The sequence below is a fragment of the Aphidius gifuensis genome, linkage group LG6 (assembly GCF_014905175.1).
Source record: "Aphidius gifuensis isolate YNYX2018 linkage group LG6, ASM1490517v1, whole genome shotgun sequence".
Taxonomy (NCBI): Eukaryota; Metazoa; Arthropoda; class Insecta; order Hymenoptera; family Braconidae; genus Aphidius; species Aphidius gifuensis.
In genome coordinates this window covers 4,808,161-4,820,212 of record NC_057793.1, presented here as the reverse complement: position 1 = coordinate 4,820,212, position 12,052 = coordinate 4,808,161, and the positions used below count along the sequence as shown (strand labels likewise).

At 26.1% G+C, this 12,052-nt stretch overlaps 1 protein-coding gene across 2 annotated transcripts in view; it reads right to left on the bottom strand.

Annotated features, from left to right (window-relative positions):
• Window positions 1–252: 252 nt before the first annotated feature.
• LOC122858996 (lachesin-like) overlaps window positions 253–12,052 on the bottom strand; it is a 41,354-nt gene continuing 29,554 nt past the window's right edge. For both annotated transcript variants that reach the window (XM_044162302.1, XM_044162303.1), the window contains exons 3-8: window positions 10,424–10,631; window positions 7,314–7,472; window positions 5,410–5,538; window positions 4,816–4,953; window positions 3,450–3,599; window positions 253–1,974 (exon numbers count right to left, since the gene is read on the bottom strand). In XM_044162302.1, coding sequence (XP_044018237.1) covers window positions 1,721–1,974; window positions 3,450–3,599; window positions 4,816–4,953; window positions 5,410–5,538; window positions 7,314–7,472; window positions 10,424–10,631 — 1,038 coding nt within the window. In that variant the 3' untranslated portion in view covers window positions 253–1,720. The remainder of the gene's footprint in view (window positions 1,975–3,449; window positions 3,600–4,815; window positions 4,954–5,409; window positions 5,539–7,313; window positions 7,473–10,423; window positions 10,632–12,052) is intronic.

The window sequence follows — 12,052 nt, the reverse complement described above, 5'->3', positions numbered from 1 at the left end:
TAAATGTGAGAGTATTGTCCGAACGACTTGTACAAAAAATTTTAGTCTAAAGAAAGATCTACCTTATCATAAATAATCAATTGTAAAATGAGTTTAAATAAACAAAGAAGGCGATGAATACCAGGTTATATATTAAATAATTCTTTCGTCATATTCTCTTTATAAATTTACAATTATTCATCGCTTTGTATTTTCATTTTATTCTTTATTCCATCTATTTTTCTTCAGTTAAAATTACTATCTTTGTGCTCGTATCATTGGCATAGCAAAAAAAAAAAAAAATTACATGTTAATATTTTTTTTTATGTCTAAGATATTTATTAATCACAATCATCAATTCAACTTAAATTGAGATAGCTTAATTCTATTTATGTATGTTTTTATATTACCCTTATACATAAAATATATTTACACTTTTTGTATTTATGATTATTTTCAAGCTAAGTACTGTAATGTTTACACATATAAATTGTCTTTAGCATCTATCTATTTTTCACAAAGCATACTCAATGTAAATCGATGATGACAATATATTTTTACTTTGATATACATTTATTTTATAATTTTTTTTCTTTCTACTGTCTCTTGCATTGTGAATACCTATACAGACAGTAAGTTAACACATGAAAAAATGCATTGAAAATAAAGTACTCTTACATAATAATCTGGTGACATAGATTTCAATTACTCTAGTGTGACATACAAATTTATACAAATCGATTGAACATTATAGTTGTTTGTTTTTTTTTATTATATTTATTTGACATTGTCAAGATGCTTACAATTATTATTATTATTATTACTATTATTATTATTTTTATATTTATTATTTTTATTATTATTATTATCGATGACAGGTTTTCTCGTATTTATAATTTTTTTCTTTACATTCGGTCCTATTCGTTGGTCACAATAAAATTTATTATGTTGAAGTCAATTATTCATTTACAGCACATTTCAACGTAGCTATAAAGTTCATAGGATTATGATCCCCTCATTGTATATGCATAGCCATACATCAAGGGTGCGAATATCGTGTTTAGAGAGGATTATCCTCTTCCTGTGATGACGCTACATCCTTATCGTATGATGCTCGCACGCATAAACAACAACTACATATATTTCCTTTCAGATATTATGAAATTGATAACTTGTCCCCAATAATTAAGGGGCGTGTGTTACAATAACATTTAATTTTTAATTCAATTTTTTTTTTTTTTACTTTTTTTAAACAATTGAAAACTTTATGGGGATAGTTTAAATTTACTTCCCCTCGTTTTAAAAAGTATATCTTTAACTGTAACCAGTTACGGAAAAGACTTTGTCTCAATTGTTGAGATTGGAAGACAGAGGGTGACTTTTTTTTTTTTTTTTTTTCACTTTTATTTACTTAGTTTGTTTTATCTTTAATGTTTCATTATTATAATTTTATTATTTTTTTTTTTTAATTATATAAATTTTTATTTTTGTTATTTTATGTTGAAAATATTCATTAAATTTTCTTTCAATCAATTGTTAAAGTTTTTAAACTAATATACTACTGTGATTAAATACAATGAAAATAAAATTTTCTATCTAATATATATCAGAATAGTATTTCATTCATTCTTAATTCAAAATCAAATTAATTTTAGCCTGTTCTTGAAAGGCGTATTAAATTTAAATCAAATTGAATAACAATATGCAATTATAAAATTTTAATTATAATATATATTTAAGTCTACGTTGTGATTTTTAACAAAATTATTAGTGAAGAAAGATAAAATATATAGTTATAATTTTGGCATTGTTGAATATAAGTGCCTGATGTAGACGATTGAAAATCAATTTGATCTTCATTGTCATCCTCGTCTTTCGATGATAACTCATCCTTCATACCATCTGTCTCCTTATCATGTCCATTATCGATATTCCATGACTTTTTTGAGTCCCGACGGGAATTGGGCTTTCTCGTCTCTGGTGGTTTTGCAATTTCTGAAAATAAAATAATATAAAATAAATAAAAACAAATTATTTTACAAATACATTCAATCAATCTAGATTTTTCATAACTCTTTGATATTTTCCATCACAATTGACAGTTTTATATCCATCAAGTATTTTCAATTTATCGACATGTTGAGGTAACAAAAAAAAATAAATAAATATAAATAAAGGAAATGAATTTAATATAAAACGTTATGTCGTTTTAGTGATTTCATATATACTTGAGAGTAAACTGGTGAAATAATTTTATAAATATTTCATTTTACAAAACAAATTATATCGTTAGTCTACGAAGCCTTGGCATATTTTTTTTTTTTAACAAATGGATTGGTTAAAACAAAAAGCTATTGAACTATAACTGCTTTAAAATACCTTTCATGTAATCAATAGCCAAACTGAACATAACGATAATAACAGACTCAACAATAAGAAAAACAAAAAAAGAAAAATAAATAAAATAATAGTTTCCTTAATAAAAAAAAAAAAAACATAATGAAAAATAATAAATAGAAATTATTATAAATAAACCAATTTGTTTTTTTTGTTTATATTTATTCATAATCAATGAAATATAAATTCAATAGAAAACCATAAATTTTCATTATTTCTGGTTATTGATTTTTGTTTTTTATTTATTTGTTTATTTTTTTTTTTCGTATCCCCTTTGCATCAACTATGTCGAGTAAAATTCTGAAATATATAACGGTTATTCAGTAGCCACGTCGTTTGCGTTATTTTGACGACTAGCAACGCTAATTGCCAAACTGCTGCGTGCATAGCAGCCGATTGACGATTTTCCAATCGTTTGGTGTTGCACTCATTTCACAAAAGATACAAAAAAAAAAAAAAATGCTACAGAATGTATAAAAAAAAATACAAAACAAAAATATAAACATGAAAAAAAAATAAATGAATAAATAGAATACATAAAAAAAATAAAAAATGAATAATTAAAAACGTTTGTACGTGTGATTGTAAAACACCATGAATATTTCAAAATATTTATTTATAAATAATATTGCAATAATAAAAGACAAGTATTTTTTTTTTATAAATTTCAACCTCTCGAAAGTCAAGTGACCCTTGTCAACATTGACAAAACATATGACCGTATCTGAGAAACGATATACTCAAGTTGTCTATTTGTCTGTAAACTGAACAAGCCAACCACATTTGCATCGAGCATCGATCGACCTACTCACCTCTCTCAAAATCTATTCGTTTCTATTATCAAACTTTACACCAAACATTCAAATATGTTAATAAATTTTTCATAATTATATAATATCAATTATTAGTAATAATTGAATATTATAATTATTATTTAATGTTTACTATTATAAAATTTTAATTAAAAATAATAAACATGATTTTAAATTATACTTTTTCGTTCGTGAAAACAATGAAATAACAAGAGTATTTTTAAGTTATCAGACATCATAATAATGCAAATTAAAACTCACTGTAAAGTTTAATTTTTCCATCAGTTTCACCAAGTGAATTTGTTGCTATGCACCTAAAAGACCCATAATCGACAGGTCTCACTGGTCTTATCGTCAGTCGCATTGACGTTTCATAACCATTCGTGATGGCCTCTACCTTGTAATTATTCTCTGAAAACGAAACAAAAAAAAAAAAACAAATAAAGTAAATTAGTCATGCATTTACATATGTACTGTGTTTTTATATCGTCATAAAGTGTTGATAATTGTCAGACATAGAAACATAAAAAGTTAGTCAAAACTGTTAAAAATTTTATATACATTTTTTTATTTTGCATGGTCAAAGGGGAGTGACCATTGAGTTTAACAATTAAAAAGCTATAATCACGCATCAGTAAACGCGAAAATAGTTAATAAATGTACATGCACGAGGTTGTAATGTACACAAATACAATTGGTGTCAAAAAATTGTCATTGCGCTTGCGTATGAATTCATTGAAACACGCAATTTTTATTTCGACAAAGTATAATTACACTTGTAGCATCGTTAAAAATTAAAGTTGTATGGTTGGTACAACATAATAACAAAAATAAGGATAATATATTTTAATATAACGTAAAATATTTTTAAATATTCATTTATGTTGATAAACATTTTCATGTATAATAAGTTTTTAAGACTAAGAAAGTATATCTTTCTGCCAAGTCTAGGAGTTGATTATTTAAAGAAAAAAAATAAAATAAATATATAAAAACGTAATAAGCTTGGTATTTATCTTGAAGACTTCTCAAACGTTGAAAATTCAACTCAATAAAAATTTGCATGATGAAATAATATTTTATTAAAATAGAAAAAAATATATTTACAAACAAGATTTTCCCTTGATATTTAAAAAAAATAATTTTCCACCAATATAATTATCATTTAATGAAAAATTAATAGAATTTTTCAAATAAAAATTTATTTAACATTGAATTATCATTACTTCAATTAATTATATATTTTATTTGATAGTATTTTGACGTTGTATATTAAGATAAAAATTAATGATAAAAAGTAGAAAGTTGTAAAATAAAAAAATAACGAAAAAAAAAAAAAAAAGATATAATAAAGATAGGATGAGTGCACGATGGTAAATTACTTTTTTAACTACTTTGCTCAACTGTACTGTGGTTCAAATGCAAGTTTATATTAGTAGATAGATATTAAGCAAGGCTAGTGTCCCTATCCACCATCCAAACTCAATGTGGACGTAAGGAAATTATTCATTTTACTCAGGCAAACTCGTTGCTTCTATACTGAGATAGTTAGTTACGGTCAGACGTGTTGAATTTCGCGTTGCAAATGACGATGGCAAACTCTGTTGCCACAAAGGATTAAGCTTACCATTCACAATAGTCTCATTCGTTGGTCTAGTCCAATAAACAATTGGTCTTGGATAAGCCTCACTGGTGCATTCTAATACAAGAGTTTGTCCTTCATAAGCACCAATAAGTTGATTTTCAACCCAAATCATTGGTGCAACTGTAAATAATAAATTTTATAAATATTATAATTGGTTTTTCATAGTAATTATAATTTAATAAATTAAAATAAAATTCATGTTCTTGATTTTTTTTATTTTTTATTTTCAATTTTTTAACAAGTTTTAATTCGTATTAAACTTGCTTCATTTAGCGTGAGCGACAAGTACCTTGGAGACTCTTGAGTCTCGGTTGCTGGCTCTTTGGTTTTTTAGTTGATTTTTTTTTTTTTTTTTTATTTCTTTAGTACAATGCCAATGGGGGGATCATTACACGACCATTTACCATAAGCCATTCTCATATTCGCATATAATAGAGTTATTAATGTACTCGTGAAGAATAAAAAAAAAAGAAGAAAAAAATTAATGGAAATATTTAAAATAAAAACGGTTAAAAACTTGTTGGTAGAGAAAAGAAAAATTTAATAAATATATTATATGGAAAATTTTATACTTACAATGAACAATAAGAACGATACGTTTGCTGACTGAGGGTGGCACGCCATTTGATGCAATGCATAGATAAGGTCCCATGTGGCGACGGGTCACTCGGGTCAACTCCAATTCTGAGCCATTTAACACAGATGCTGCAACAGTTATCAAAGTGCCTATGAAAATTTTTTTCTATCTTTTTTAATCATCACTATATATAAAAAAAGTTTTCATGTATAGATTTTGTTTTTGTTTCATTATTATGAAAGATATTTCATTTTTTTTTTCTCCAAGATTATTTATTACCCACTCACTTATGGCTGTAGCAAGTCGTGCTAGATGGTATACTAGTGCTACTTACTCTACAGATTGTACGGTTGACTAAGCGTTATAGCACCATCATTTGTTAAATATGCTATACATATATACAAAGTGTGTATGTGTAAAAATAATATAAGAAATGTATAAATGAAAGTGGCAAAACAGAAGAAAGAATAAATGAAAGAAAAAAAAATATAAAAGAATGGAAAAGGTGAGAAGACAAGCTTGTGCTTAGTTGTTGAATAAAAGAAAAAAAAAAAAAAATTAAAAAGTCACTTTTTTACACTGACACTTGTTGAGGAAACAAATGAGCCTCGTGAACACATCAAAAGACTGGCCACCGTAAAAGAATAATTTTTTTTTCTGTCAACAAATACTTAATTCATAACACACTACTTCATTTGATTTATACTTATAGAGTAGAGAGCTCTCATTTTACATTAACCACAAGAAAAAAAAAAAAAATAAAAAAAATAAATAAATTGCTCGTTTCAATCTCAGGGTATATTCATTTCTCGAATATTTCATTTTATACTTAACACAACTAATGGAATCTTGCTAAAGCGGAATGGTTTGAGAAAAAAATAAATAAATAAACTCCAAGAAGAAAGAGAAATATATATAAGGTATCTACTGAGCCAAGAAATCTTGAGAACGACGAAACGAAATACGAAAGATTCGTCCATTGAATAAATTAGAGCTATGTGAAACCACTATTTCTTGGCTTTTCACCCTCAACAAACTCCTCTTCTTCTCAGTAGTTCTAAAACTGCCTCAGCAAAATTCTACCAACTGTGTCAAAAAATATTTGACTTTGTATCTTTATCGTCAACTCAAAAAGCTTTTAAATTTTTCATACTTTTCATTTTATTTTTTATATTATTTTATTATTATTATTAGTATTTTTTTTTTTCAATTTTTTTTCAAAACGCTGATTGTAGATATTTTTTTTTTTTTTTCAATTCTCGTTTTATATTTAGCATAATTTAATAGTCGTTAAAAAAAAAGTTAATTAATTAACGAATATTAAATGAATGTCATTAAAAAATCTTTGTAAAAATTCATTTAAACTTTTTTTTTTTTTTTTTTGTATATATTTTTGTCACGTATTTCTCAACTTAAATTTTCCATCAAAACTTTGTTTTATTTTTATTCTTACATTTTATTTTGATTTATCTATTTGATTTTTTTTTTTTATTATATTTCATATTTTTTATCTACAGAGTAGTAAAAAAACTTTTGTCTGTGCATCCAAGGGACTCCCTTATGTTCTGTTTCTTTTAACGTTTTTTCGAATTTATATATCTTTTTATTTCTTTTATTCATTTTCTTTATATTTCGTTTTTCCTTTGATGTCAACTGTTCGCAAAAACCTTTACTAACAAGAATATTTTACGGTCAATGTAGTAGTTTTCCTGCTGGATTTTGAATGATGAAATAATATAAGCTCTTCATTAAGCTGCTTTAAAAAAAAAAATATAAAAAATAAAACTACTCAATGTTGAGTATGCATTTTTTCATCTACTTTTATTTTCTCTTTCTTTTTCATAACTATTTCATTTGAATTTTTGTCTAATTAAAAAAAAAATAAATAAAAAAAATAATTTACCTTCGTGCCAGTTTGGAAGAGTTATCATTCCTCCGGCTTCACGGCGCCAAGTGACAGTTGGCACAGGTGTGCCAGTTGCTGCACAACGTAATGTAACATTACTTCCTTCTCTAACTACCATGTCTGTACTTGTTGGATAATCCAAAATATCCGGAGGCACTGAAAAAATATATGAATGGTCCATTATATTAAACGAGTAAAAAATCAAACAAATTAAATGCTCTAAAAGTTTCAACAAAGTATGATTTGCGATTTAACTAAAAATATTTGACAGACAGTTTTACTTCCATTCGAAATAACTTGACAAGTGAAATGTTTAAAAATATAAATATAATATGTTATCAATACCAACTGAGTTTACTTTTAAATTGTGAATTCATAAATACCAACAGCCAGTTTTTAAATTTTCATGTGAATAACATTCAATTATCAATAACTCGTATGATTTTTTTTTTACCTTTTCAATTCAAGTGAAAACAGAATGAAAAAAAAAATAAAAAAAATGAATCGACTGGTACCCCGTTACGTTTATACAGTGTGAAATCGATTTAAAGTAAATTCACTGTGTATGCTATCGTGACCATTGACGATAATGCATCCTTTGGAATGCTTCGAAGGCGCGAAAAAAAAAAAAAATATATAGTGAATTTTATATTATGAGAATACGACAAATAATAAAATAAATAAATAAAATACAAAAAAGAAGAAACTGAATAGGCTTCTATCGAAACCTTCAATCGTGATTTCGACAATAGAAAAAAAATAAAAAAAAAAGATGTAGCTAAGGAAAAAATAAATAAGCTTGAAAAAAAATAAAATAAAAAAAAGCAAGTATATAGAAATGGGTAAAAGATGAGAAAGCAACGCAATTCGATTTTGCAACAACAGGCACGTCGTAGGCTATCGCGTTGGGAGCAATTCATTCAATGCGAAACGGACTGTGTCAGACTGAAAAAGACGTAACAATAATGAAAAATAAAAAAATAACTAATAAAAAATAGGTAAAAGAAAAAATTTATAAAAATTGCTTTTGTATATAAACTCAATGTTACTATATTGTTATCGACAATAAAATCTATCCATATAAATTTATTATATTTACAACACGACATGAATAGAATTTAGTCTGACATAAAAATTCAGTTGTACATTTTTCAGTTAAATTAATAAATTTAAATAAAAATATATAATAAATATTTTTTTAAAGAATAAAATTCATAATAAAGAAAAGTCATTGACACTGCATGCCTCAAGGTGTACAATGATTTATGAAAGTAATTTCTATATGCAGTATGAGCGAAAAATGTAAAAAAAGAAAAAAAAAAAAAAAAAAGTCACTTCCGATCGATGGGCAAGGGTCCCACATGACGATCAGTTATTTTCTCGCCTCAATAAACCGAACCTGACGGTGTTGCCTCGAGCTGCTTTTCTCCCACACATATATTGTATATACCACTAGGGAGAACTGAAGAAAAAAATAAAAAAAATTGTGAATAAAGAGGCGAAGAAATTTAACGAGGGTATTTTGCGGCTGACGGAAAACCACCCTCATGTATATAATGATTGAAAAAAAATAAAGAAAGTTGACAATGGATAGTGGGGGGATGTAAATATATTGCATGCTTGGCTGAAAAAATTAGTGATTCAAAAATAATAAAAAAATCAAATCATAAAAATATCTTGGAAATAAGACAGTGATGATAATAATAAATACAAAAAATGCAGAAGCAATGAAAAAGAAAGTGTGATAAGTGAACACGAGATATACTGATGATATGTTATTATTAGGGTTGAATGTACGTCACCAGGAACGTGTTTAATAGCCTTTTGAAAAGTGCAATCGTCCACCCAGTCCGGTGTATGGCATACTTTGCATATATTTGCATCAGGCAAAGTCGCAAATCGGTGCAAAATGGGCGGATCCGTGAAACGCACGTCTCTATCTTAGCGATACCAGTTACTTGGCACACTCCAAAAAAATTTATCAACTTAATGATAGAGCAATGACACGTCAACATTAGCGTAACTAATGCTTAAAAAAGAATATTTATAAAATATAAAATTTAATAAATAAAAATAATTATTTTTGTGATTATTATTAAATTTTTCAGAAATACAGGTTAATGACAGGATCTAACTAAAACATTTTATTTTTTATTTTACATTTAAAATTGGAAAATAATTAATTAACGACATAAAAATAATAAAATCAATGTTTCATTTAGTTTTATGATTGTATTTAATAATTTTATATTGTATTAATAATTAAATTTAAGAATGGAAAATTAGCACGACATATTTCAGTAGTACAAGTCAAGCAATGTCAGACTTGAATTTTATTTTTTTTTTATTTTTATATATATTAACAAGTACAACTGACTATATGCTTTTTCAATTAATAATTTTACTTGTTTAAAATTTAAAAATGTCTGGTAATATAAAAAAATAAAGAATAAAAGCAATATATTTAAAAAAAAAATATTAAAAAAAAGATAAGCAATAAGAAATCGTGTTAAAAAGAAAATTAAAAAATTTCTCTGTGACATAAAATGTCAACAATATCAACCAACGATATGACAAAAACACCTTTGACCCCTTTCAAGAAAGTAATAAGAGCGTAAGTGCACATTTAATTCAATGAACTACATTCAAGATTGTATAGCCTACGTGTCAAGTCAATTTTTTCTGTAGTAAAAAAGTAAGAAAAAAAATACGTATAAAAAAATCAGCAGCTTTATTATAACACGAGATTATTTTTGCCTCTCTTATCTTGCCTCAAAGCTCAAGACGAAAATGTCGGAGAAAAAGTTTTCATCTGAGAGAAACGCTCTAAAGTTTATTAGGTACGCAAATATTTGACTCTACATTTTAGAAAATGCATTTCACCTCCAATTTTGTCCCTCTACAAATTTCAAGTTTGAAAGATGTTCATTTCAAGTATCTGTCTAATTAATAAAAAGCTTTTTAATAAAAAAAAAGAAAAATGATTAAAACACTTAGCAATTGAATTTTTTTTTTTAATACATATTAATTATGTTTGATGATAGTTTTGTTAATTTTTTAAATTTATTAATTTTTTAAAAAATTATCAGTATCATTTATCAACTCACCAACTATCTCTAGAAAGCCAGTATTACTGGACATTGGATCAGTGTTGACCTGGCACATGTACCAACCACGATCATCCTCTCGCGTGTCTCGTATATGAAGAGACCATGTACGATGGCCACTGTGCGTTACCGCAATTCTGTGATTTTTCGTAATAACGTGACTGGCAATCGTCAGTATTGTTTGCGTGTCCACTCTCAACCATGCAACCTGAAAAATAACAGATTTTTTTATTTTTTTTTTATACAAAACCATTTGGTAAATGATACAGCATAAATGCTTTTTTTTTTTTTTGCTATAACATACAAAAGAATAAAAAAATAATAATCGCCTAAAAAAATAGAATACACAATTTCAAAACTAATCCCAAATTGTTTCATAATATCATTGTACACATATTTTTTTGTTCAGCAATTTTTTTTTTTGTTAAAAAATAACGAGTGTAATCAAGACACGGTAGATAGAATTTGTTCTTAAATATTAAAATTGAATTGCTGATCTTGTTGAGAAGATTTTGTGTTGATATTAAGATTGCATGTTGTCATTGTTGTAAATAAATAATGAATTTTAATTAACGAGTGTAATACAATAAAAAAAAAAAAGCAGTTTTGTTATTTTACAATGATAAATAATAGTATGGATTAAATAATTTAAAGCTGCGTTCAGTTAAGTTTGTTATTAATCAATTTTTAAAATTGCGTCTTCCACTTTTCGATTGGAATATTAAATTTAACCTTGGCCCTGGATTAATAATATTTTTTTCGGCAAGATTAAAGGTCAAAATTTGACATTAATTTTTCACCCGGCCATTGATTCTCTAATAAAATATTAGCTAGATATAAAAGTAAAAAAAAAAAACAAAACAAAATACATTTAATCAAACCCTAAAGTAAAATTTTATTTACCAAAAGGCAAAAATATTCGTCTAAAAAATTGGCAATTTTATATATACCTCAACAAATATTTGATTATTCGTTTTCCATGTGTCTCCTGTGTGTAAAAACTATTTCTATGAACAAGTAAGAATTGTTTGCCCTTGATATATCCAATCTAAAAAAAAATGTGTTTTTTATTCGTGTTGTGTGGTCATTGGCAATATTGTTTTCTTTTTTTTTTTTATTTGTATCTTCTTGATTTTTTTTTATTCACAACAATTGGACAAAACAAAAAAAAAATAATTCAAGACAAGACTTTAAATTGTCTGTGTGTATTATTTTTATTTATTTTCTGTTTATCTTTTATTACTCAACTGAGTAAAGAGGTGGCTTCCAAGAACAATAAAAATTCAATTGAATTTTTGGAATCAACTGTATGTCTTTGTTTATTGTTTGTATATGAGTACTGGTATTGTGATTATCTCAACGCAATTTCTCGAGGCTACATTCAATCTTACTGAAACCTTAAAAATAGACCAGTTTTCCTTGAGATACTGTGGCTCACATATACACACATACACATATTTTTTTTCTATCATTACTTTTTTATCTTCTATCTTATTGTTTGTTTTCAGGAGTAGTAGAAATTTTTTATTTTTTTTTTTTAAACGACATTGTCTTGGACCCTTTATATTCAAGATTTAAACGTGAGGATTTTTCTTTCTTTACGAGTCTTACTTGCTCCTTTATCAACCG